Source organism: Strix aluco, chromosome 3, assembly GCF_031877795.1.
Source record: "Strix aluco isolate bStrAlu1 chromosome 3, bStrAlu1.hap1, whole genome shotgun sequence".
In the NCBI taxonomy this organism is placed as follows: Eukaryota; Metazoa; Chordata; class Aves; order Strigiformes; family Strigidae; genus Strix; species Strix aluco.
The window spans coordinates 108,653,499-108,679,212 of NC_133933.1; the positions used below are offsets into that span (position 1 = coordinate 108,653,499).

Consider the following 25,714-nt stretch of genomic DNA (forward strand, 5'->3'; position numbering starts at 1 on the left):
TTTCTTTATAATGTGTGTGTTGTTCTGTTTCATATTAGTGGTGAAAATAGTCTGAAAAAATCTATTAAAACTGTCTTTTCCTCCACTCTATTTTGTATTTAACATCAAGACAATATGTAGCGGGCCTGGAACTTTTCTAGTGGTCTGATCACTTTGTTTTCTTTTGAAAAATTCTGTAGAAACTGCTTAATGTTCCTGATGAAGCTTTTTGTTTTCTTTCTTATGCATTTAAATTTAATGAAAGCAGATTATCAATAATAGATCTGAGAAGAATTATCATAGTTACTACATTTTTAAACATTGTCATTTCATGACATGAAATCACATTCTTAGAAATTCAAGTCATTTTTTCTACCACCTACCAGCAAACTTAAATGAGAAAGATAATGGCATATTTATAACCTCTCAGTACAGTACCATGTAGAGATTCCTGAACTAGCTCTCAACAAGTTGGTATTTAAATATGGCACATTGCAATGCCTTGCAGAGATACTCGCTTGTGTCCCTGTGGCCACATTAGCAATGTGCGTTGCTGGGCTAATTAGTTCTACATCTCAGCATGATGAGTTTGTTGGAGCAGAAGGCTATGCTGATGTGGTTATACTGTTTCCAGTGGTGGATATAACTCAGACTAGCTTGTTCAGAGCTAGCTTAGGTATTTCCCTGTATTGCTGCATTTTGCAATAAATATATGTCATATCCTCGGACCTTGTGTGATCCAAACAAGTATACCTTTATTTAGGTGAATAGAACTGCACTGATCTGTCTATCTTATGCAGAAACTATGTAAAGATTGGCAAGATGACTTTCAGAAAAAGAGTATTTGCTAAGCATAGGTCTCTGATTACTTTATAGGGCAGTTTCAGAATGCAAACCAAAATAGCGACTACACCTAACTGACTACATTGTAAATTATTGTGCTTCAGCAGCGGGACAATGATGAGTATAGGCATCCAGTCAATGAGGACACCCTGGTCAGCTGGGAATAATAAACCCATTAGCCATTCCCACTTACCAGTCACACCTTTAGGAAATCCCATCAGTATACTAAACCAGAGAAGCCATAAATGTACCATGAATATAATAATTAAAGGTTTTTGAACTTGAAAACACTGTATTGAGGCTACTTATACTGTTTAACATTCATTTAATACTGCAAATATTCTTTGATTATTTCTTTTTTCTCCCTGAAATAAACCAACAAAATTCTGTCATTGAAAATAGATGGAAATGTCAACTTTTACCTAATATTCAGGAAAGCATCATATGACAGGTCATCACAACAGATGTTGAGTATTTATTTCCTTATATAGACAAACTCTGAAATAATAATAAAAAAATCAGACTCAAGAACATCTAAGTTATGATCCTGACTTTTCTGAATATCATCTGAAGAGCTGCCTGCTAGGTGAGGTGAAGAAACTGAAACAACTTCAGGCAAAAGCAAATTAAAATACATTGAATCATTCCTCTGACCTCCCAATGACTAAAAATCGCAGTGTGGCATGTGGTGCTGCAAACTAATTTCATGATCACTAATGAGGAAAGATTCTCACCTCTTTGTATGTAGTAGATATTTATTTGCAGTTGTACTCTTTTGGCCTCTTTCATTTGAGAATTTTGAAAGAACATATACATTTTAAACTGTAACAAGTGTATTAAACAGATTTTACAAAACCCAGGGTGAAGCACAGAGAAACTAAATGAATTGTCATGTTCTAAATAATTTTTCCAAGCAAAAGTAGGAATTGACCTCAGCATGCATCATCATTTATCCTACATTGTAATCATCAAACTCTAACTCGCTAATATGAAAAAGAAACAAACCACAAAGCATTTTGATGAGGGCATGCTGGGCAACCTGTGCCTAAAGCTATGCTTATTAGTTCTTATTTTGTATATGTATTTATCATTTTGAATTTATTTAGCAATACTTATTTAGTTGTAGTATTTCCATTATGGTGGTTGAACTGCTGTTCCTAAAAACTCTGAAGTTGTCTTAATCTCTATGGTTTGCAGTGACTTCTGTAGCCTCCCTTTTGTACCTGACATGTCCCAGTCAGAAAATGTACTTATTTTTATTGGAGGGGGAGAAGTCTGATAACAATTGTATTCAATTTTTAGGTGTCATTTGATTCAGTTTTATTTTTGTGTGATGCAACATAAGAAGAGCTGATCAGGATGCAGCTGCTCAAACTCAGCAAGAATGGATGAAGCAGCCTTTCTTTGAAATAGCTACTGTGACCAAGATAATGTTGGTTGAACATGGCTTTCCTAAACTTGAAAAACGTGGAGTGAAAGGCATAGTGAGCATATGAAAGAGCGGAGTTCAGCTGGACAAAACATAACCTTTATAGGGAGGAAGAAAATGCCATTTCATGTTACAGAAAGCTTCCACTTGGAGATTATTTTGATACATAGATTATTTTTTCTCTTGCATATATGTTGTTTTATGATATAGGTAACCCCAAATAATTATTTGTGCTTCTAGGGTTTTACTGTGGTGAAGATACTGGTGTAGTGCCAGCACACAATTTTTCATCATCTTTTTTTTTTTAACACTAAAATGATACTATAATAAACATCCTATCTTTTAACAGAACCGAGTCCTAATGAAGTATGTATTGTTAATTCATAGCACATCTACATATGTGTATTCCACCGTGAAACTGTGATGATCTTACATGTGACAGAGCATTTTTTAGCTACAGTGTTTCTATACAATATGGTGCTGTTTAAAATTATACAAGCTGTACAATGTCAAAGAATATATAGATTTGCTATCACTCACTAGTTGGATAAGAGCTTAAATAAATAATAGATACAAAAGTCAAGGAGTAGAAACATAACCTCATTCAGAATAATTGTTCCAAATAGAATTTTTTTTTTTTTTTTAAATTTGGTATTTTTTCAGTGTTTATGCCAAAAACATTCATTGTTTTGTATTTCAGTTTGTTTGTACCAAGATTTTTATTGTGCCCTCTAGTGAAAACCTAAAACTGGCTAGATAGTTTAAATAGAGATATGTTAATTATTTCACTGGCAGCAATGTGTCAGGTTATTTCCTATTCTTCCCTTGTATATTCACATTCAGAGCTGAGTTAAAATATGGAAAGGATTACTTAAACTGGTAGTACTTTAAAACTTCAAAGGTTTCTTTATTCATCTCTGAAGGTTCTTCTGGGCAAAGCCCTTTACTAGTTGCCTTAAGTGGAAATCATACTGGACAACTGAATTTTACAAGCAAAATGAATCAGCTGTATCTTCGCTGGTCAACTGATCATGCAACCAGCAAGAAAGGATTCAAGATCCGTTACTCAGGTAACTATTAATGATTTCCATTAAATTATACTTTGTGGTTACATATACTATTTAGCATCAAATTAGGACTTTATAATGTCTGTTTCTCTGAAGATAATTTATTAAAAAATCCATTTTGAGGATGAGTAATCATTCTATTGCAAGCTCAAGGTAAGGACAGGACTCAGACTCCATTTTTTCTCAGTTTGCCAAAGATCTCTAGACGAATACTTCTCCAATTAATAATTCTCTCTGCAACTTGCTATCTTGCTTACCAGACCTAGAGCAAGGCATTTGAAATGTAGTGGGAGGGATAGCCCTTAGAGTTACGCAGAAGTACTCAAGATTGAGAGTTTTTGATCCTGAAATGGTATGGGGTACTCTGCCTGCAATTCAGTACACAGTTATTAGGTTTACAATTTCCTTGAGTTGCAGTTCAGAACTCTTATTACTATGCTTTTCTTCATATACAAATAAATGGAAAACCAGAGGGAAAAATCCCTCACTTCTTCAACAGGCTGCATGTGAATCTGGTGTTATGGTGACATGAAAATATGTAAATGGCCTATCTGAATAGAGTTAAAAATTATTTCCCTTATTAAGAAAAAATATCAGTTGCCAGTCCTCATCCTCCAGCATTACAACCAAAACCAGATATGAAGCTTTAACAGCTATAGATACCCATGAGTAAGGTGTGCTGACAGTAGGTGACTCTGTTGAGGGGCACTGAGGTGCCCATCTGCCAGCCTGACGAGGCATCATGAGAATTATGCTGCCTTCCAGGAGCTAAGGTCCGAGATATTGCCAAGAGAGAGCCACAATTTGTCAAGAGCACAGACTATTGTTACTCTTCCATGTGGGCATGAATGACACCACAAGCCGGAACTTGGAGAGAATCAAGGAAGACTACAAAGCCCTGGGAGTGCAAGTGAAAAGTGTTGCTGCCAGAGTTATCTTTTCTTCCATTTTACCAGTGAAAAGAAAGGGTGCAGCCAGAAATAGATCTATAGTGCAAATCAAATTCTGGCTTCATGGCCTGTGACTTTGTGTGAGGACTTTGGCTTTTATGACAACAGGACAGTCTTCGATAAGTATAGCCTGTTAGAGATGGATGGGATCTGCCTGCCTGGAAGAGGCAAGGGAATCTTTGGCAGCAGGCTGGCCAATTTTGTGAGGCAGGCTTTAAACTGAAAGACTTGGGGGGCCGGGGTCCAAATTGATGACATTCACACCGTTGCAACCAACTAGGGAATAAACCAGGCCAACCAGAGCAGTGACAAATGTTTCTTAGCTGCCTCCCAAGATGTGAACCAGAAAGCCAGCCACCTCAAGTGTATGTATACCAATGCACACAGCCTGGGGAAAAAACAGGAGGAACTGGAGCTCTGCACCTGGTTAGAAAGTTATGATATCATAGGAATAACTGGAACATGGTGGGACAACTCACATGACTGAAGGATCATGATGGATGGCTATAGGTTGTTTTCTAAAGACAGGCAGGGAAGAAGAGGTGGAGGAGTCATGTTCTATGTTAAGAACCTTGAATGTATCGAATTCAACTACAGCAATTGTGGAAGCCCTATTGAATGCCTCTGGGTCAAGATCAGAGGGGTTGCCTCTAAGGGGGATCTTACAGTAGGCATTTGCTACCGCCTCCAAACCAAGACAATAAGGCCAACAAAGCAATATTTGGGTCACTTAAGCAAACTTTGGGTCAACAGAATCTGGTTCTTATGGGTAACTTCAACTACCCAGACATTTGTTGGAAGAATAATACAGCAGCTCACAAGTCATCCATCAAGTTCCTGAAATGCATAGAGGACTGCTTCCTCATACAAATGTTAGATGTGCCAACCAGGAATGAGGCACTGCTGGACTTGCTACTCACAGACCAAGAAAACCAACTTTGTAATATCTAGGTTAGTGATAGCCTTGGCTGCAGTGATCACAATATCATGGAGTCTGGGATCCTGCTGAGCACACTGAAGACAAAGGTTTTAGATTTTAGAGGAGCAAACTTCAGCTTGCTCAGAGCTTAGGTGGGAAGGATTCTGTGGGAAGCTTCCATGGAGAATAAAGGAGCTAGTGAGTGCTCAAGAGTTTTTCAAAAATGCTCTCCTTGAAGCACAAAACCAGTTCATTCCCTTTAAAGGTAAGGGAAATAGGTAGAGCAAGAGACCCCCTTGGCTTAACTGTGCGTTTCTGAGTCTGCTCAAAACCAGCAGAGAAGTGTAACAGAGATAGAAAACTGGATGAGTACCCATTGAGAACTATAAGGGTATTGTCAGGGCATGCAGAGATGCAGTTAGAAGAGCAAACACTCAGCTTGAATTGAAATCACCAAGAGATGTCAAAAACTACAAGAAAGGGTTCTTCAGGTATGTAAACAACAAACAGAAACAGAAGGAAAATATTGGCCTGCTGTTAAACAGGAGAGGTGAATTAGTCACCAACAATGCTGAAGAGGCAGAAGTTCTCAACACTTTATTCACCTCTGTCTTTACCAGCACTATTGGGCCCTGTCCCAATCCAATGTTGGGAGAGATTTCAATATGATCCCAAGATTGAGATCAAGACACAAACGAGGTCAAATGCTGTACACCCAAAACAGTTTTTTATTATTAAAAGTGAAGAGGGGTAACGATAGGACAGAATGGAAGGAAAAGACAGAAATCAAGCAAGCATCCGGAATAGAGTCACAAGAATAGTCACCACCATGGATCCAGCAGCGTCCTGTTGGTCCTCAGTCTTCAGTTCTTCAGTGGTGGGTGCACACTGAGCAAAGTTCTTGATCGCCTTTTAAGTTCGTCTTACCAGCTGATTAGCATATCTGCCCACCTTTAGTTTTTCCTCTGTTCCCACAGGCTTTTGCTGACTTCATGCTTCTTGAGCAATCATCTGGCTTCTGGGGCAGAAACTCTCAGCTCTTATCAGTTCAATGTCAAAGGGGCAAAGTCATTAGCAATACAATAGAGCCACAATGGCTGGTGATCAGCGGTCCTTGTGCTTGATGAGAAACACCTGATTTCACTCAGTCCACCTCTTTGAAGCTTATCTAAGGTGTTTGTCAATACAACTGCAAGGGAGTGGGAGGGTGCATCCTTCAATACACTCCTACTTCCTTGGATGACATTCCTTAGATTAATTACAAAGGCTGGTCCTTGATGAATCGTCGAGGCATTACTGACACCACCCCGTGACTCAAAGCACACACACAAGCTTTGAGAAAATCATTTGACATTTCAGTCTCTCACAGGCCCCAGGCCTTGGGAACAAAAATCCAGGTCAGTGCAAACACATACCCACCATCAGTGAAGGAAGAGTTGATATGTGAACTATTACAGGAGCTTGACCCCTACAAATCGATGGATCCCAACGTTAAGGGAGCTGGCTGATGTCATTATGAGGCCACTCTCCATAATCTTTGAGAAGTTGTGGAGAACAGGGGATGTCCCAGAAGACTGGAAGAAGGCTAATGTCACCCCCATCTATCAGAAGGACTTAAAGCAGGATTCAGGAAATTATAGGCCCATCAATCGTACTCAATCCCTAGGAAAGTTATGGAATGAATCCTTCGGGGGGCTATCACAAGTCAAATGAAGCATGTGATTGGGAAAAGCCAGCACAGATTCACCAAGGGCAAATCATGCCTGACAAACCTAATTGCCTTCTACAACAAAGAAACCTGCTCCGTTGATGTGGTGTGAGTGGTGGACATCATTTACCTGGATTTCTCCAAGGCTTTTGGTACGGTTCCCCACAGTCTCCTTCTAGAGAAACTGATGTATTACAGTCTAGACAAGTGGTCTGGTGGGGAACAGTCTGCTGTTTATAGTACAGCTGTTCTTACTAATGTTTCAACATAAGTGATCTGGATGATTAGGATCAAGTGTACCCTGATGAAGTTTGGTGATGATACCAACCAAACTGAGTGTGGAAGTGGACACTTTGAAAAGGAGAGCCACCCTGCAGAAAGACCTGGATAGGCTTGAAGAGTGGACTAACAAGAACCTTATGAAGTTCAACAAGGACAAGTATAAGGTCTTGCACCTGGGAAAACATAATCCAGGAGTGCAGCACAGACTGGGATCTACCTGGCTTGGGAGCAGCTCTGTGGACAGGGACCTGAGGGTCCTGGTGGACAACAAGCTCAATATGAGAGAACAGTGAGCTGAAGCAGCAAAGAAAGCCAACAAGATGCTGGGTTGAGCCGACAAGGACATCACCCTCAGAGCTGAAGAAGTCATTACCCCACTCTACTCAGCACTTGTCAGGCCACACCTAGAATACTGTTTTGGTCCCAGCTACACAAAAAAGATGTGGACAGGCTGGAGAGGGTCCAGAGAAGGGCCACAAAGATGATCAAGGGACTGAGAAGCCTGCTGTACGAGGAAAGGCTGAGAGAATTGGGTTTCTTCAGGCTTGAGAAGAGAAGGCTCTGGGGAGACCTTATCACCATGTTCCAGTATTTAAATGGTGGCTACAAGATGGAGACTCCCTGGTTTATAATGAGTCACATGGAAAAGATGGGGGGTAATGGGTACAAGTTACTCCTGGGGAGATTCTGACTGGGCACTAGAGGAAAAATTTTCACAATGAGAACAATCAGCCATTGGAATAATCTCTCCAGGGAAGTGGTGGATTCCCCAATATTGGACACTTTTAAGATTCAGCTGAACAGGGTGTTGGGCTGTCTTGTCTAGACTGCTTTTTCCAAGAAAGTTTGGACCAGATGATCCTTGAGGTTCCTTCCAGCCTGGTATTCTATGATTCTATGATGATTCTATGATTCTGTTGAAATACTGGATTCTATTCTATGTGTAGACATACTGACCCTCACTCAGTTTGCAGCCTATTTAAAATGTTCTCACACATACATCTCCAGACACATTGCTCCTAAAAGGCTTGGGTTAGGGATCATTTATATGATGTAAATAGTGAGAGGGGGGTGTCTGTGGTGTGATAATTTCTATCTGTTGTTAAGCTTTGCTTTTTCTGTGTTTGGACTTGATTAGCAATGTAAAGGTTGTGTGTGTTAATTTTGGTGTTTAATAATTGTCAATATAAATTAAGTAGAGAAAGGAATACTAAGAATGTTTTAGAAGAATGTTTTATCAAGCACCAGGTATGTCCTATTTAGTCATGCTAAATGCTGTCTGGGGAAATCATTTTCACAGAGTTCACTCCTTTCCTGTACCATCCATGCACTGCCTGTCTAAACTCTGGAAAGTTTCTTTTCTTACTGAAACAGAAGATCAGGGCTGAACTCAGAGCGTCATAATAATCATTGGTTTGGGGACTTAAAAACTATAAGTAGAACTATGAGCAGTCAGGAAAAAAACCCAGTTAGTAAAAGCATTATCTCCATCTTGCAAGAAGCCTTTGGAATATTACTATAGACAAACTGAAACTGAAGGGCGGAGGGAATGGAAGCTGTTTTCAAGCATACTGGAGATTCATTTAGTTGTTCAAAGAGAAAAGGCAATTACAGGACCTAATAGATGAACTGAGATTGTGGAAGAAGGAATAAAGAGAACCTGTCACATGATAACCCTCAGATGTGTGGCAGTGAAGGGAGTGGGCCTTCTGTCATGAATTTAAGGTGAAGAAGTAATATCAGGGTTATAACAATAGACTTCATATAAAGGTTTTATTTTGTAAGTATCAAATTATTAAGGAAACCGATTTTTGAGGAATGAGAAATTATTTTACACCTTTGTGTGTACACAAAACATGTTTTGCAGTAGTCGAGAAGTGGTCTGTCTAATTGCTAGGCTCAATTCATCAATTATTATGGCACTAGCCTCAACTAATAATGAAACCGGATGACTGGAGAGAGAGATGCAATGCTTTTGGCTATGTTCTAGGAACAAACAACTGTTTTGCTTTTTCCGCTTCACTAACAGTCAGTGCCTGCATTTTTCTCTGAACTTCTGTACATTTTACATGAGATTCAATGGAAATAATCAGCATGAAAGAAGAGTAACAGTGAGAGGCAGCATAAACAATTGGATTTGAATCTTAATGAGTGAAAGCAACATCATGAAAGTAGGAAAAATACAAGATCCCAAAAAGGCTATTGATACCGTGGCAGCTGTGACTGAGCCAGCAGGCTTCCTCATAATGAAGAACCTATTGAGAAGAATTACTGCCCTCCCACAACCCTCCCCTTCTCCAGCTATGCCTGTGCACACAACTTTGCAAACTGTAGTTCTGTCACAACTAGATTTCATTTGTAGAATCAAATTTTCTTCACTTTTAAAAAGTGTTATTAGCTTTCAGATGAATGCTTAATATTTTCTTTAGCATATGACTTTACTTGTGTAAGCTATTTGTCTAATGTTACTTGTATGTTTTCTATCTTGTGGTTTAAGGCTTTTTGCTAAATCTTAGTAGATAAGAGCTATAGAATTACAACAGAGGAATATCCTTTTAAGGGCTTTCATATATTATAGAGACACTAGCATGATTTTAATCTAAATAATAAATTTCCTAACTGCAATAACACCTAGATATTAAATGATTTCTTTCTTAAGCTAGTGAGCATCTGTATAACATAGTGAAACTAGTCAGGGAAGCATTGGTTAAATTTTTTTTTAGCTCTAGCAAAGTAATCTCTTTTTTCTTTGACAGGGTTGTAGTATGGTAAAATCACTAAAATGGATACCAAAAATATAAGGAAAAGGTATCTTGTGATGAAATACCTTTTTTTTTTTTTTAATGCTTGCTTGTTGTTTCATAGTTCTTGAACTTGACTAGTGCAACTGGGTTCCACCAAAACTGTGCAGTTTATTACAAATGGGGAAGATCTGTGAGTGCAGAAAATAGAACTTGCTGAGCCCAGGCTAGGAAAACCAGTGTCTAAGAGACGAAAGTTGAAACTGCTTTGAAAGACACCTGCAGAATGTGCTTCTGGCCATTGTTCTCCCTCAAGGATTTATAACCCTTCATGCACATTCCTACCCAAGCAAGCTAGCATAAAAGCATAATGAAGTGGTGATTTTTTTTAAGTAGTTGTAGAAGGAATGAAAGTGCACTACAGTACTTAGACTCGCTGGAGGCACAGTGATTTGGGAAGCAGAGGGGTACTTAGCTTTCTCCTTTGCAAGTTGACATTGTCTCTATAACTTTTGTGGCTTTTGTTTAACTTCAGTTAGTCATTCAAGAGTAAATAAGTCAAGTGGTTACTTAGCTAATTTGTAGTTGCCTGCCAATAGAACTGTAGATAAATGTATTAAAAACCCCACCATAGATCTCTATTTTACCTTATGTATTGAGTTTGCAGGGCAAGGTTTTGGTAGCGGAGGCCTACAGGGAAGGTTTCTTTGAGAAGCTGCTAGAAGCTTCCCCTCTGTCTGATAGAGCCAATGCCAGCTGGCTCCAAGACGGACCCACCACTGGCCAAGGCTGAGTCCATCAGTGACGGTGGTAGCACCTCTGTGATAACATATTTAAGAAGAGGGGAAAAAACCCCTGTGCAACTGCAGCTGAAGTGAGAATATGTGAGAGCAACAGCTCTGCAGTCACCAAGGTCAGCAAAGGAGGGGGAGGAGGTGCTTCAGGCACTGGAGCAGAGATTCCACTGCAGCCCGTGGTGAAGACTGTGGTGAGGCAGGCTGTGCCCCTGCACCCATGGAGGTTAATGGAGGAGCAGATCTCCACCTGCAGCTGTGGAGGCATGGGAAGCCTGCACTGAAGCAGGCTCCTGGCAGGACCTGTGGGCCTGTGGAGAGTGGAGCCCACACTGGAGCAGGTTTGCTGGCAGGACTTGTGACCCCAGGGAAGAACCGTGCTGAAGAACTGCACCCTGTGGAAGGGACCCACACTGGAGCAGTTTGTAGGAAAGACCCACATTGGAGAAGTTCATGGAGGACTGTGTCCTGTGGGAGGGACCCATACTGGAGCAGGGGAAGAATGTGAGGACTCCTCCCCTTGAGGAGGAAGGCATGGCAGAAACAACATGTGAAGAACTGATCATAACCCCCATTCCCTGCTGCTGTGGAGGAGGAGGTAGAGAAAATTTGGAGTGAAGTTCAGTCCGGGAAGAAGGGAGGGTTGGGGGGAAGATGTTTTAAGATTTGTTTTATTTCTCAATATCATACTCTGATTAGATTTGTAATAAAATAAATTAATTATCCCCAACTTTAGTCTGTTTTGCCCATGATGTTAATTGCTGAGTGATCTCTCCCTGTCCTTATCATGACCCACAAGCCTTTTGTTATATTTCTACCCCCTGTCTGGCTGAGGAGGAGAGCGATAGAGAGGCTTTGGTGGGCACCTGCTGTCCAGCCAGGGTCAACCCACCACACATTTATTCTGCTCTTGTAACCTCATCTGTCACTGCAAGAAGTTTAATTCTTCACCATTCATTTTATCTTATTTTTAAACTTTGTACATATGAAACAACTGTTCCTGTTTCCTCTCCGCTTCAATTTAAAAGCAAAGGCTATTGATTAGTTTGGTTTTGTCTTTACATTTTACAGTAGCTGGTTAGAAGTGACAAGAGAATTGTATGAAGAAGCTCATCAGACTCATTTCTTCTTCTGTGGTTCCTAAACTTTTAGGTGGTGATTTGCCATAGTAAATACATCAGGAAAGTCACACAATGGGGGTTTATACAGTGCTTTGAGTCAAGAGAAATATAAACAGGATCATTTATATATGTTGAAACATTAGTAAGAACAGCTGTACTATAAATAGCAGGTTATTTATTCAGATATTTAATTTCTGAAGAGGCAGACATTCACAATTGTATCACTAAAGATGGAATAGGCTTTCACAAATTTAGCTTGCTGTTTCCATAATGTTTACTTGTTAGATTTAAAGATAAACTGCAAAAGAAAAAGAATGACAGCCCGACTCTTTTTTTGTTGGTTGCTTGAGATTGTTCTCCTTTTTGACTCTAAACATTTTTAAGTGAAAAAATAATATATGGAATGTATGGTCCATTAATTAAGGAAATGTGTTAGTAATCAGAAGAGGTATGTTTAGTTTTCTTGTGTGATCTTACCTAATTACTTAAGCCAGTGTCTGGTTTCTTATCTCTAAAGTGAAAATATCTAATGTGAGAATGGTAGTAAATCTCTGCCTCATTGGATATTTAAAGAATAGCATCACCTTTGAAGGACATAAGATCCCCTGTTAATATGATGATGAATATAAGTAAGTACCCAAAAGGGAAAGTTAGAAGGAAGCAGTGGACTGAGCTGTGACTTTTTATCTGTCAACAGAAAATCTAGCATATAAGCTAAACAAAGGCAATATGAGATTTGAAGGAAGGTTTTTTGCTTACTTATAATTTCAAACATAGGACTATTTCAGTGAATAATTTTAAGTATTACTTCATATAAGTTTTTGGACTATTGATCAAAGATACTGAAGGAAATTAAGTTCTTTGCTAAAATAAATTCTTAGAGAAAATGTCATATTATCACTGTAAGACTGAGATTTACAGAATCATCTGGGGGGTTGTCCTGATCCAATATCGGGGGAGGTTTCGGTATGATCCCAAGAGCGAGATTAAGACACAAACAAGGTCAAATGCCATATACCCAAACCAGGTTTTTATTATTAAAAAAGTGAAGACGGGTAGCGATAGGACAGAATGGAAGGAAAAGACAGAAATAAAGCAAGGATGCAGGATAGGGCTGCAAGAATAGTCACCACCATGGATCCAGTGACGTCCCATTGGTCCTCAGCCTTCAGTTCTTTGGTGGTGGGTGCACACGGGTCTGGCTTCGATGGTGGATGCACACTGAGCAAAATTTTCTGCTGCCTTTTTAAGTTCATCGTATCCACTGATTATCATATCTGCCCACCTTTAGTTTTTTTTCTCTGGTCCAACAGGTTTTGTTGCATCTGGCTTCAGGGCAGGAAAGTTTGCCTCTTGTCAGTTCATTAGCAATGCAGGCATGGTGTCTGGCCTACACAACAGAGCCACAAATGGCTACAGGATGGGGCCAGCTTAGTACAGGTTTGCCCCTTTGAGGCTTGTCTAAAGAGTCCGGACAATGCAACCCAAGGAAGTGGGGGGATGCATCCTTCAATACACTCCCGCTTCTCTGGACGACATCCCCCAGACCAATCCACAGGCCACAGCAGCTTCTCTTGGAGGTTTGCACAGACACAAGCAAGCTTTGAGACAGTCATATGACATTTCAGTCTCTCACACCAACCCATGGCTCAAAGATTGCTTCAGGACCCATGGTGGCTTTAAGAAAGGATGGTTGTTTAGAAAAGGCCAGCAAAGAGCATTTTATAATTCATAATCAATTATATAAACTATGAATCCATCCAATGAAATAGTAATCAATTGTACAAAATATTAAACAATATATAGCAAGAAGAAGAAGCATTAACATGACAAAATCACATAGCAAAATAAAACAGGGAAAAAACATCTGTCCATACAATTTTCACAACTGAAGGTTTTGGCTGGTCCACCGCATGGACATATTTAATATTGTCCAGTGATGAGGTGGCCATAAATTGCATATTGGTCACAACGTGTTGAATTAATTCAATAAAGCAGAGAATAATACATGGCAAAAACAGTAATAAGGCCAAACCATGCAACAAATAAAACAATATTAATACTAACAATGGTTAACAACATTCTAACCAAACATATAATAAAGGTAACAATAGCAGTATCAATTAACAGTATTTTAACCTAACATGTTTAACCAAAATGTGTCCCAGGCTGGACCTAAGGACATGCTCTCAACCACAAACACCCCCTTCTTCAGCTAACAGGTAATCGAGAACCATACGATGTTGGAATATTGCAGTTCGCATTTGCGTGGCCTGGTCTGTTAATAGATCCAGGACACGAGTGGTCTCATTGGTGATAATTTCTAAAACAGCTTGTAATCGAATAATGCAATTCAAATTATAAATAGGTTCTTGAGCACTACTAATCACTTCACTGGTGTTCCAGGTGTCAGGCCCACTGAAACACCTGCACTATGGTTTTTATCTGTACTATTGGCATGTAGACAATTTCCAAACAGCACATCAAAGAACCGATCTCACATTACTGCTGTACAACCTTCCCCTGTAGGTTCTTGGTATGAACATTTTACCCAACTATTGTGAGTTTTACATGTGTTCCGTTCCATCTCCCTTGGTATTTAGAACAATCATAGGGTCCGCAATAGGGGTCATAAGAATCAAAAACTGGGGATAAAGCCCATTCACAAAAACTCTCCCCGACTCGTACTCCTCTCTCTTTTGTCCGGTTAAGGCAATAAATACCTTTTCCAGGAAAATGGAGTTGCCAGAGATCAGCATCCTCAGTCTAGAATCTTGTCCCATTATGGACTGTACTCAAATTGCTGTCTCTCACAGGGGTTTGGACATCCAGTTTCAAAGAATTTTAATTTGGAATTGGGAGTTATGTAATTGAACTTCCCTTAGACAGAGTGCCTCAAACTGCATAAATGTTTAAATGTTCCAGCTCTTAAGAGAATATACTCTTCCTTTTATGAAAGGAAGAGTATGGTCCTGGAAATGCAAAATCAGTGTTTATCTGTGCTGCTGTCCACACATCAGTTGACTAGTGATATGTGATTTAGCTAGGCAGTTATTACCCTGTTGGTCTTCAGTTGCAAGTGACAAATGAACGTTGTGATTATAAGTGAGCTGAAAATGTTCAGTATGCTGCCTTGCAAAAAACACTGTTGTTTAAGAGGCCTTGAAAGAATGTGGATACGATGTCATTTGGAAAAGTAAATTAAATCTGTAAATGTAAAGCTACTTCAGGTCACTGCAACAGCTTCATAGAAGTTTATCACATTTTGTGGTAAAACATTGTCATTCCTAGATGAGAACACTCCTGTGTCATTGCACCTATAGCAGCTAAGCCTCATGAAGTTCCAGGACAGATCCCCTCTTAGAAACTGTCTGGGAGAAAGACAGCATTTTATCCCAGTGGTGCTTGATAACAAGGCTGCAATATTTTATGCGCACTCTGTAGAGATTCCTGCTTAAACCCAGAATTTTCACTCAGCTGACAGCGACTGTAGTTTTCAGTCTGACATTCTTCAAGCATTTGCTTACACTCCAGATATTTTTTTATTTATTGCCTTGTGTGTGGCTCTTCAGTTAATATGTAAGTTCCTGATCCCAGAAGATGTTCTTTGTGCTTCATCCTGGACTCTGAAGGGACTTCAGTTTAAAGAACAGATTAAAAATTACTTAAATCGTAGATTAAGAATGGAATTGTATGGAGTCTTATTAATATTCCTTCACTGTCTCAACAAGTGTCAGAGTCTTCAACAAGATTTTTCAGAGTTGTAAAATAAAAATCTGTCTTCAGAATTTTAGATAATTTGTTTCAAAAGCTTTGCTTATTTTCATACTGTGTATATCTTAGATGTAATAAATTGTTTAAGCACCAGCCTTTTCATATTTTGCTGCCTTTGCTGCACAAAATACTATGAGTTTTGTTAGGGCTTTTACATGAATGGGGATTACAAGCACTGCTTGCCTGCATCGTTGTTCCTAGCTTCTGACATACTAACTGCCACTACTTTAAAATGTCATTAATAAACGTTTCTGTAAGAGTAGGAGGTGGATCTGATCTATGTTAAATAACTGATTTAAATATGTTATCCAAACTTATATGACTCACATCACAAAATGCACATTATTATGGGTTTCAGAGATACTGTTAACAGTCGTGGAATTGTAAAATTTGGTAATCTGTAGGCATAGCCCCTTTTCATGTGGGATCCTTTCTGTACTGCCCTCTGTTGAACTATTCATTGTACTTCAAGGAATTCAACTCACTTCATGTATTCACCATACCTAGTTTGTCCCAAACCTCAGACTCCTTCTGTTCAAAATAACTCTGCCAACCAGCCTAGCTGTGCTCCCCAACCTTTCTGTCTGATCTCTATCCTTGTTCCACCACTCCCTACAGACCACAGTCTATCTTAGTGGTTCTCTGGTAGACAATATAAGATAGTTCTTTATCCAGCTATTGTCAATCTTTCTCTCCCTATTAGCTTCCCACCTTAATTTCCCTTGCTTCCTCTTTACAATGTCACCCCTAATTCATTATCCTCCTTCTTCCTTGCTTCAGTCCATGATCTTCTCCTTCTCTGTCTCCCATTAGTCAATTCCAATTGATTTTATATATTTTTCTTTCCAGTTTCTTTCCCTGAATTATACATATGTTTTCCTTGCATCACATTTTATTCTGAACATAATCTCAGTCTCTGATACATCCATCCTTTTGATTGATGTCACTTCTAATAGCTAACCGGGTCCTTCTCTTTGTCTCGTTTCCATCACTGCCTCTTAGCCTCCAATCCCTCCCTTCCTATTTCTCCTGTTGTTGCATAATCTGTCATGACTGTTCTTCCCATGGGCTCTTAAACCCAGTACCTTTGTGTCAAATATTCTTTCTCTCTTTTTTCCAGTTATAGCCTTCTTAACCAGTCAAACACATCTCATAGTTTTATTTTCACACTTGAACCTTTGCCTTTAACTTTCACAATGTCAGATGACCACAAAGCTTTACCAAGACATGTCCATTCCCAGATCTTCCCTTCCCTGTTTCCTCTGGCCCCATGCAGCTGCTGCTACTCACACAGTGAGACATGGGTTGGCAGGAAAAATAAGCAGTAGTAACAGTAGGTTGAAGTAATGGTTGAAAGCAGATATACAGGAGTCATCAAGGTAGCTGCAGAAGGAGGATATGGATTTCTATAGGAGATTTGTAATAACAGCCATTAGGAACTAAGTATATTTGCCAAAGTGATGTTGAAGTAAATTCTGGGCCATGTTGCTGTTTTGTGTTCCTCTTGTTTTCTTGTATCAATTTCTTCTTAGTTCAAAGATTTTTTTGGCTTGATTTTTTTTCTGAACACCACTTAGTTCACTGGAGAATTTAAACTATGCCTTTGGGCTCTAGGTGTTGTTAATTGTTACAACATAAGCAACAATTATGACTGATATATTTCTCCTGTGGCCCCCCCATGAAATTTTCAGTATTTTGACATAATTTTGTGTAATTTGGCAGCCTTGATGTCCCATATTTCTTGCCATTTTAAAGCTGATCTTTTTGAAGATTCATATATAGTGTATATTGTTGAAATTAAGCACAGCTAAAAAAATAGCAATAAGTTCCCTGGTAATCAGAACACAAAGTACAGCCTGTTATGCTCAAAATCTTGTTATGGTTTAAAAACCTACTCTTTATATGTCTAGCCAAGAATATATTGTTAGTATAACTGAAAGAATTACTAGTCCAGATTAAATGGTTATAAAAAAAAAAAGAAATTAAAGCTACTTTTCAGAAAAAAAGTACGGTTACAGTTGTTAGATGCACACTTCCCGTTATCTGACCTTTTCCCTGGTGCTACAGTCATGCTTCCATTTTTCCTTGGGAACCCAAAATCAATGGCTTCAGTTTGGTGTTTATATGTTGGGAGGGATACTGCAGGTCATCATCATCAGCTAGAGTCTTTCAACAGGAAGTGTGGTACTGATGATTTCTTGCACACTCTAGGATCAACTTTGGATCATTTTTGTTTGCTAACACATTTTTACACCCTGCTGTTTGTCAAGTTCAAGTTACACATGATTCTACTATATATAGTCCATTTTACATGTAGTTATTGTTTCTTTGCTCTTTTACTTGAGCCTGAAAACAATTTTTGCCCAGCTCTGAGTTAAATTTTTTTTAACTTACCACTGGTGAGTTGTGTATAGCTTTAGACAGCGCACAGGCTGTAACCCCCTTATCATACCATGCCCATACTCTCCTACACTGTATCCTGTGTCCCCACCTCTTAATGCCTCTGCTGTTATACCAGGCCTGTGTTTGTTTACACATCACCATGTAGAGTCCTAAATATCTTATTCTATACAGAATAATTACTTGTTATAAGTACCTATATAGAGCTATGTTTGTACCATCAGAAAAAAATTATGAACATAATTAAAAAGTAAAACAAATTAGGCATATCCACCTGATCAGAAGAAAAAGACCTGTTAAAGCTAAATAAAATAAAAACAGGCAGGTCAGAAAAAGTTGAGACAACACAAACTGACAAACATTAGTCTTGACTTGCGAACTCGGTACAAAGTCTGTGACCTGTTACTAGCAAAGGCAAGACTATTACTGCGCTACAGGGTTACACATCATACGGCAAATATCTTCTATTTAGAACTGCAGTACTGAGGAGATCAATTTGGAATTTTGTTTGAATGGCATATTATGTTTAGGACTCACCTGCTATTCTTAAGGTCTCCTAGGATATTTAAAATTAAATAGTGCTTAAGAGGTTACTGAAGATTACTTCAGTGGTCTTAACCACTAGTCTTCTCATCTTAATAAGCTTGCGTTACAAAACCAATATTTTTTCTTTAAATGTCAAATCCCCTTTTAAATTTAAAGAGTATTTTAGTAATTTATTTCATTTAGTGTGTAACTGAATGTCACTGTCCTTATAAGGGATACAGAACATGACCCCAGACAATTGTTTTACTGGACCATCCTAGCTTTTGGATTTTCATCCCATTTTTTGGTTTTTTCTTTTCTTTTTGATTTAATTCCTTCAAATAACCCCCCAAGGGAAAGAACAGCATTTCAAGTAGAAATAATGTTACTTAATTGAGAACTATAATTCTTTAATAGAATCTCAGCAGATGCCAATATTTTTCAACATCTTTAATGTAGGACCTAGTTTTATTGCTTTTGTTGGGTAGCATTTCTTAGAAGTATTGACTTTGATACACTGCATCTAAATTTAGACATTTAAAGGAAACATCTCAGTTAGGAGTCTACTCAACTCTATGATCTCTCCATAGTCACTGAACAGAAACATCCATCTTTAGATGGAAATTGATATCACAGGTGAACCTTAGGGTGACGGAATATACATACAAGGAAAAAATAAATAGAGAGCTAGATATTGAAAGCTGAAAGAAGGAAATCAGGGATATGTGCAAGAAACAAATAATATGAAAAATATGTATAGATGTAAGCCACATCTGTAATTATGCACTTGTGAAATAAACCCCCAACTGCTACTGGATAATTGTCTACAGAAAATCATATGAACTTCATAGTACACCTGAGACACATTTCAGTATGATGTAGAGTTAGTATTGTAGCAGCAGCTATAGTCTTCATGTCCTTGCTACTAATATTTAGTTATCAGTGGAGTTCAGCACTGTCTTCCTGTGAAGAATGTTCATAAGTTTACTGCAGTGGTGGATGTTCAGGCAGGTTTATTTTCTGCAAGCCATGATCCTACCATGCTTCTTCTGAAAAGATACAATGTCTGTAAGCTTGGCATCGTGCGTTGCTGCAAATATGCACTGACCTGAACATCAGTACAGAGTCAAGGTGATTTTTTCATATTGCTTTTGTTAAGTGATAAATGTTTGCATGCAGAAAACAAATTTTTGTTAAAATCCACATGTATGTCAAACTATCCTGTACTTTTGCTTGACCTGGATCTGGTTTGGGTAATGATACTCCATCCTTAGGTACAACCTTGTTTTAAAAAAAGCTGGTCTTTACTACTCACTTTTTGACACAATTACAAATTTTGTACTTTTTTTACTTCCTCAGCACATGTCTAAACATTTCATCTATATGTCACAAGTTCTTGAGGATCACAGGAAAGCCCCTCTGTGAACAATATTTGTAATAGTAGAGATTAAGGTTTAACAAGGTTTACTTTAATTTCAAAACTTAGATTTAAGCAAGTGCATTCTGTCTTACTTCAGATGTAGTGTAAATTCCACATTTAAGAAGCTACATTCACTTAAGTTACATCCTTTTACTAAAAAATTAATACAGTGTAATAACTTTGGGGGAACATGTACATAAAAAATTATATTAATTTTAATCAGAAAAAAAGGCATCTGATTAATCAGTCTATTGTACTTTGTCATACAAATTTTTAACGTGTTTGTCAAAATGTTTAATTTTTTACTTAGGTGTCCAAGTGCACTGGATTTTTTTAATAAGAATGTTCATAATTAGTTTTGTATATTGTGTAGCTCAAAGAACAGTTTTATATTTATACATTTATCAAATTTGAAGTAGACTGCTTGTGAAGTGTGTCAGCTTACTGAACAATCTGTATGTTTCCTGACTGTATCTTCGTCATGTATAGTAACATAAACTGGCTTGTGATTATAAAGTATGTTTTTGAACTTCATGATATTTCTGAATAAGAAGTATGAATCTTCACTGAGGATTCCAAAAGTAATGTAAAGTATTCTGTACTAATTTTAGTGGTATTCAAAGTCTGCACATCATAAAGAATGTGAACTTTGTAAATTAAGTATGTTTTATGTGATTTTAATAATGTCCCTTTTTTTTGGCATTTAGCTCCCTATTGCAGCTTAAACCCTATCTTGAGGAACGGTGGAATTGTAAATAAAACAGGTGGTCCTGCTGGAAGTAAAGTTCGCTATTATTGCAAACCTGGGTATAGAATGATTGGTCACAATAATGCTACATGTAGGCGTCACCAGAATGGCATGTATCAGTGGGATTCTCCTGTGCCAATCTGCCAAGGTAAGATGTTTTCTTGTTGAGTATGCTTCTATAATTTCATTGTTAAGTGTATTTTACAAAACAAAGGTACAGCATTGTCAATACTGCTGTATATTCAGAACACACTGACATCAGGAGTTTATCCAAATACATACTGACTTGTGTACTTAATGTGTGCAGAGCTGAAGTATTAAAAAGTAAATTAATGCAGTCAAATACAGAACAAATGAAAAATGTTTTCAATACTTTCTTATTTAGTAAAATACATATCTCTAAACATTCCACAGCTCATAGTAATGTTGTATTACAGAACAATTTATAAAAATTTGGTAGTTTTCAGGTATTAATTTGATTATTTTAAAAAATCACCTTATAAACAGTGCTTTAAAGACATAATTTGGAACTTCTATTTTTTTTAATATATTCTGGAGTTAGCCAGGGTCTACTTTAGTTTGTTCCAGGCATTTGTTAAGAGTAGTTAATATTTCTCAAATATGTGTAATTTTCACTGTATGAAAAGCCACACACAAACTACAGGAGGAGTAACATAAGTAGTACAAAACAGTTAAACACAATTGGTTTTAGTTATAAATGCTTTTTCACACATTATTCAGTAAAGAGTTAATGGAGACTAGGGAGATGTACATCAAATAAGATCAGGAATGTGGGGGAGAGGAGAAAGACTGCAAAATCACAGAATCATATAGGTTGGAAAAGACCTTGAAGATCATCTAGTCCAACCACTAACCTAACACTGACCGTTCTCAACTACACCATATCCCTCAGCGCTATGTCAACCCGACTCTTAAACACCTCCAGGGATGGGGACTCCACCACTGCCCTGGGTAGCCCATTCCAATGCATAACAACCTGTTCTGTAAAGAAATGCTTCCTAATATCCAGTCTAAACCTTCCCTGTGAAACTTGAGGCCATTACCTCTTGTCCTATCGCTTGTTACTTCATTAAAGAGTCTCATCCCCAGCTCTCTGCAACCTCCTTTCAGGTAGTTGTAGAGGGTGATGAGGTCTCCCCTCAGCCTCCTCTTCTCCAGACTAAACAACCCCAGTTCCCTCAGCCGCTCCTTGTAAGACCTGTCCTCCAGACCCTTCACCAGCTTCTATCATGCTTATCATATATGGCCTATTTTAATAAGTTTTCATTTGTGTCTGCTTCTAGTCTGCTTTGTTTATGGGAAAAAATGGTAGTAACATTCATATTTAAGACTTGTGGGAACTTCTTTGATTAAAACTTTTGTTTAGTTGTTCCTAATTTTGTAAGACATTAACAGCAGTGCTTCATGTCTTCTTCAAGAAAAGTATTTTGCTTGAAGTTCCATTAAGAATGATTCAGATATTTCTAAGAAACTTCATAATATGGAAGTTCTATTTTGCACCTTAAAAAAAAAGGCCAACTGTGATTTGGCATGATGCTTACTGTTCTGTTGAGGGTGTGTTATTTGCAAGACAAGTAAACAACTGCAGAAATGTTGCTACAGTTGAAGAACTTGAAGGAGTACAGTTCACATCTTTTATATAAAGTGATTTGGTAGCTAAATATTTTTTCGGGATGAGCATTTTCATGCCTAGATGGGCCATGTGGCTACACCCCCACCTGTCCAGGGAGAACCTCAGGCTGCCAGTGTGCCACAAGCAGGATCTGTGTATCTGTGCTTTCAGACTACAGGATGTCTTCTAATCCCATATGCCATAATGTGTTATGTGTTATGGCATATGATGCTGTCTGACCTTCCTGAAGGTCACCAACTCATGGGACAATCCATGTGTGAGCTGGGTATGAGGTAAATTTAGGGGCAAGTGTTGCTTTTGATCTTACTTGAAATGCGTTTTAGGTGCTGCCATAGGTACTGAAAGCTCAGAGACACTTTGCACTAAAGAACCTGGGATGGCGACTAGGCTACAGCTTGACCAGAAGATCAAGAAAGTGGAGGATGAAATTCTGTTCAAGATTAAGACTAAATTTAGGCATCTGTATGTAAGCTAATGTTTTGATTAATTTGCTTAAACATAGAAGTCGAGTGTCATTTGAGGTGGTCTGAGATACATTACCTGTCCTCCATCTACCAGTCCAGAAAGGCATAAGCTCTTATGTTATATCCAGTAGACTTGCAGAATATCTTGAAGACCTAAGAATGTCTCAGGTAGCTGTAGACAATGGGAAAAGGAAACAAGTCAAGCCCAATCTGCCCAAACTGTTGTAGTTAATCTAAATACTGTCAGTGAAACTTTGGGATCTATTCTGCTGACTAGCCAGTAGGTGTCTTTTTTTAACAGGCACTGAAATTTTGGCATCTTACTCTGGGGCTCAAATACTTTGCATGTGTGAGGATAGACAATATTTCGTGTGTGCTTGTTAGGCTGGAGGAGTTGGAGCCATAAACTTTAGGAGACCCTATATCATACTTTTCTGCAGAATCTAAGATGTCATGATTCCTCAGCTGTCAGCAATTACATACAAATTTACCCCTTATCTTTCTACTGCTTATCCATCCAGATGATAATAACCTGCTGCTACTACTACCATTATTGTTTGCCCAGATATCAGAGGTCTGTATGATGAAAATATGATGTTCCAGCACTTCAGAATTCTTAAAAAAAGTGATCCTTTTTTTTTCTTAGTTTCTCTCATTTTTTTAGACTAGCCTATTTTTTAAGTGGTTTTCTTTTACATTTCTAGTTTTTACTTTTTATGTTCACATTTTAATACCAATGGCAGAGAAAGGCTTGCCAATTTGCCATTCTAACTTTGTAAACAATATCTAAACATAATGAAGTGTGTGAGGAGTTCTGATTAATGGAGGGAACAGTTCTTTGAACAATTCAGGAAAGGAGTCCCCAGCTTTAAAGGCAGAATGGAATAATTCACAGGAAGTGGGGAAAAAAAACCATGCAGATGTGTGCGAGACTTCACCTGAGGTCCCAGGGCTTGATCGTGGATAACCAGGGGACAAAAAGTCACAGAAAGTAACAAATTCTGAACAAAAATTAATCAGACTCGAGAAAATCCTAAAATAGTCACCGTGTCTATCCTTGTTATTCTATCACTATGTGCAAGAAATAACTGTGACATTTTAGCAAGGCAGCATGTTCACAAATACATTTTTTCTTTAATTTTAAGCCATATTTATAATTTCAGCAATATATGTGGCCATGGATATGTAGATTTCTGTTAGCAGTAGGGGAAAAAAGATTTGGGAAATAGGGAGTGAGTTTAATCTTTACTAGAAATTTCTTATTAATGTAGGATTCCTCAATTATAATATGTCACTTTTACAGCTCTGATGCATTTATTCCAACTTGCATGTCTGGGTGAAGCATATATTTTTCAATAAACTCTAAAATGGAAAGTGTTTCTAAATTTATTAAGTATCTGTTATCAAAATACATGCCTTCTCTTTGCAAATTAATTAAAATTACACATTTGGTCAAGCTCATGGATTTCATTATAGGATGTTTCCAATTAAACATGCCTTTGATTAAGTCTGAAATTGCTGTAAAACCATCCTGCAGGGTTACATTTGTAATTAATAACTTGACTGTGTCCGAATTAAAGTTTGAAAACAAATTTTATTGTATTATCAAAAAAGGGGAGTTCTTTTTTGCATAATTAATATAACAGTATCAATTTTAATATGAACACATCTCTAATATGGGCTAATCTGGTAGGGTCAGAAGATATTTTTCAATTCCAGTCTTATCAAGCGCAGATGCATGTAATAATGTCATGGATGATGTACAAAGAACTTGACTCCTATCTAGGAAATTAGAACTTACTGTTATTGCTTTTATTTCATTTGTGAAGGAAAAATACCAACATGAGTCATGCTACATTTCAGAATATTTATAAGCAGAGAAAATAGCAATTCTTTTAAAACAGTGGTAGATAAGTGCTGAAAGAAAGTAGTATAGGTCCCAATAATGATCCTGGTAACCACATATGTCATCTTAGCCACTGCTTAGATCATGTCCAAATCCCCATGCTGAGGGAGAATAGGAAAAGAAGGCTGAGACTCAGGGATGAAGAGGAGAGGAGAGAGGAGAGGAGAGGAGAGGAGAGGAGAGGAGAGGAGAGGAGAGGAGAGGAGAGGAGAGGAGAGGAGAGGAGAGGAGAGGAGAGGAGAGGAGAGGAGAGGAGAGGAGAGGAGAGGAGAGGAGAGGAGAGGAGAGGAGAGGAGAGGAGAGGAGAGGAGAGGAGAGGAGAGGAGAGGAGAGGAGAGGAGAGGAGAAAAGAGAAGAGAAGAGAAGAGAAGAGAAGAGAAGAGAAGAGAAGAGAAGAGAAGAGAAGAGAAGAGAAGAGAAGAGAAGAGAAGAGAAGAGAAGAGAAGAGAAGAGAAGAGAAGAGAAGAGAAGAGAAGAGAAGAGAAGAGAAGAGAAGAGAAGAGAAGAGAAGAGAAGAGAGAAGAGAAGAGCTTGTAAGAAGATCAGTTAGAATAAAAAACTGAAAGCAAGTTGCAGGGTCAATATGGATCAGGAGTGCTGCATTGCAGGTATCTGGAGACTGAGACATGGTGGCAGTGAGAGTGTAACAGAGTAGCTGTGTTCCTCTGAGAGGTATGAGCAAATACACCTCTTCAACCCACCTGTTCTTCATATACAGGTCTCTGACTTTGACTTTGATCTTCCCAATTTTCTCCCACTCATTCTTAAGAGAGTTTAAAATTATTTTAGAGTCTTGAAGAACACCTGACTGGTCCTCACCAGTTTTTGAGTTACTCCCTAGTAGGTTTATAAAAGAAAATTGGAGGTACCTGCTTTAAGAAAGAAGGTGTCTTGTCTGGCTTGTGAGTACTTGGAAAGGCTCAAAACCTGTGACGGAGTCATGTTAAAAATATACCTGTTGCCAGCATTTCCTGCTTAAAATCCTGATTC

At 38.2% G+C, this 25,714-nt stretch overlaps 1 protein-coding gene across 1 annotated transcript in view; it reads left to right on the forward strand.

The window, feature by feature from the left end:
- The window catches only part of CSMD1 (CUB and Sushi multiple domains 1), a 1,278,503-nt gene that overhangs the window by 1,156,472 nt on the left and 96,317 nt on the right, over positions 1–25,714 (forward strand). The window contains exons 48-49 of the mRNA XM_074819927.1: positions 3,175–3,321; positions 20,660–20,848. Coding sequence (XP_074676028.1) covers positions 3,175–3,321; positions 20,660–20,848 — 336 coding nt within the window. The remainder of the gene's footprint in view (positions 1–3,174; positions 3,322–20,659; positions 20,849–25,714) is intronic.